This window comes from Pavona decussata, unplaced genomic scaffold (assembly GCF_977016875.1).
Source record: "Pavona decussata unplaced genomic scaffold, jaPavDecu1.1 SCAFFOLD_602, whole genome shotgun sequence".
NCBI classification, from domain to species: domain Eukaryota; kingdom Metazoa; phylum Cnidaria; class Anthozoa; order Scleractinia; family Agariciidae; genus Pavona; species Pavona decussata.
Window position 1 is genome coordinate 4317501 of NW_028145860.1, and position 2500 is coordinate 4320000.

A 2500-nucleotide genomic window follows, 5' to 3' on the forward strand; every position below is an offset into this window, starting at 1 on the left:
CTAAAGTTTCGTCATAGAGTGTCTGACTAGATGTCGAGATAACCGACAATGTTTAAAATGAGAGGCTATGCGCTACCGTTGCTGTGGTAACAGTTGCTGCTGAGAAAATTAACTTGAAAATAATGTTTAAAAAATTTGTCCCATTGTTTTAAGCATGGTGCCCCCTGATACGAACGAATTTTTGACTAAACGGGAAAGAGAAGATTTTAACGAAAATCATTGGAATCCAAAAAGAAAATTGGGAGGATCATGGCATTTTTCAGAGATAATTACGCAACAACAATTCGAAAAACCTATAAACTACAAAACAATGTATGGCAATTTCCTCCAAGAAATGCGTGGTTACCCCAAATTTTCTTTTTGGATTCCAACAGCCCTTGCTAAGATCTACTTTTCCCCATAGTCGTACACAGCACGAAAAACATCTTTGTTATAGAAGGCATCGTTGTGAAGAAACACGACCATCCCGAGATGCGCAGAACGTATGCGCAAAAGCAAAAGTGCTGGGGCTTACTTGGAACATCCTGGCGCTTAACACAAACGAAATCGTCTGACGCGTCGATATGTTCCTCTATTTTCTGCTGTTCGCCATGCTGCTCAGTCCTAAGAAACTGTGTTTCGTCAGTTTGAAGGCGATGATGCACAGGATCGTTTTCTTGGTCGCGTCTGGTTTGGGTATTTTGCTCCTCATATGTTTGTGTTTTGTTGTCAAGGGAAATCATTTCCGTCTTGGCGTCTACATCAGCTGCACTGCTTCCGTGAGGTTCGATTGCCTGGAAATGCTGAAGGCCAACATCTTCCGGTTTTACCGGATCAGTTGGTGGCTGATCTGGTTTGTACAGACAAGTAAAACTAGCATGAGATTAGACAACGTTAAAGACTACATCTTTGAAGAATAAATTCATGTTCCTAAGATAACTTCTTATAACAGAAGACGTTAGTTAACATTTATCAGTCACGTTCAAACCCTAATGACGACATGCAGTCGTTGAAACGTCTTGCCACTTTTTTTATTGCTAATTTTTATCTTAAAATATTGCTGTAAATATGCGCTTACAATAAAATACAATGGACTTTATTTTTAAGAGGGTAGCTTGCATGCTTTCTCTGTTGATAATTAAAAAAATCTAAAAAATCATTTAACAAAGTTACTGGTGTTCACGTGGGTACGAACAGCACGACGACGTAAAGGAGCTTCAAGACGATGGTGACTAATCTGATTCCGTTTACTTGTGCATTCATTTAATTATGCGTTTCCACCACAAACTGAAAAGACTGGGTAATAAAGGTGATTAATGGATTGATTGATTGATTGATTGATTGATTGATTGATTGATAACAAACAAAAAAACAAACCAGTAAATCGAATAAATAGATAAAACTGACATCCCTCTTGATAACAATAACACCCGGATGGTTTTATACACAACAAGACTTCATAACTAATTGTAGATTTATCATTTTAATTAACCACCATAATTGCTATCAACATTTCTGCATAAATGACATCTTGGCATGCAGCGCCGGAACTGGTTTAATTAAAGACCAGAAAAGGTACCATGACTTAGATGTGACATACTAAAAAGACTGCAACACACATCTTTAGGCGGCCTTACCGAAATGGAATAATAACAACCTTTAGAAAAGATACGTTAATCACTCACCGCGGATTAATTTGAGCATCATCTGCACAATATCGCTACACTGCTTCTCCCAGCTGTACTTCTCCGCATAGCGAGTCCGTAGCTCTTGACACTCCTGAATTGCTCTTTCGCTGCCCTTCTGCCGAACATCTTTGATGGCTTCTGCCCAGCGGTCAGGTTCTTCTGAATCTATGACGAAAGGACACTCAGGAGATATTTCCTGTAGGGCTTCCCCAAATCCACTGTTTTGGCTGACAAGGAATGGCAGACCAGCAGATAACGCCTCTAGGGCTGTTAAGCCGAAACCTTCAGTTCTGGATGGAATAATGGCAAGATTTGAGGCACACAAAAGTGTAGTTAGATTTTCACGGTTTTCAAGATACCCTTTTACGGTCAGCTGACTTCGAGATAAGCCTTGCTCCAGTAACGTGTTGGTTACTTGGGTTTCTTTTCCATTTGGTGCGCCGACAAAAGTTAGATGGTAACTTTTGTCATTCAGCTTAGCAACGGCTTGCGCAGCAATGTCGAAACCTTTCAGATGGAAATCTTCGGAGTCACCACGTCCAAATACCAGAATACGAAACTTCTTACCACTTTGAAAGGACACCTTCGAAGAAGTTAGCTCTGTAAAGATACTTGGAGTAAGATTATACACTATTTTCCCACTCGACGAGAGTAAGGCCGAATAGAATTCCATTAATTTGGGTCCAACTGCCACAACAAGATCAGCCTTTTGACACAGTTTTAGTTCATTCCACTGTTTCTCTTCACCTTTAGGTATGGCATCGTCGTACGATTTGTACATTGCAAGTTCATCAGGAGCAGTGTGCACAACTTGCATCCATTTGCAATTGTGG

General features: G+C 40.1%; 1 protein-coding gene across 5 annotated transcripts in view; it reads right to left on the reverse strand.

Moving 5' to 3' along the window:
* Positions 1-2500, reverse strand: part of LOC146449499 (uncharacterized) — a 103016-nt gene that overhangs the window by 95127 nt on the left and 5389 nt on the right. For all 5 annotated transcript variants that reach the window (XR_014860687.1, XR_014860689.1, XR_014860688.1 and 2 more), the window contains exons 2-3: positions 1665-2500; positions 515-829 (exon numbers count right to left, since the gene is read on the reverse strand). The exon at positions 1665-2500 is cut by the window's right edge and continues 345 nt beyond it. Coding sequence is in view for 2 of the 5 variants with exons in the window: in XM_085101838.1 (XP_084957964.1) it covers positions 515-829; positions 1665-2500 (1151 nt within the window). In the remaining 3 variants the exon portion in view is untranslated. The remainder of the gene's footprint in view (positions 1-514; positions 830-1664) is intronic.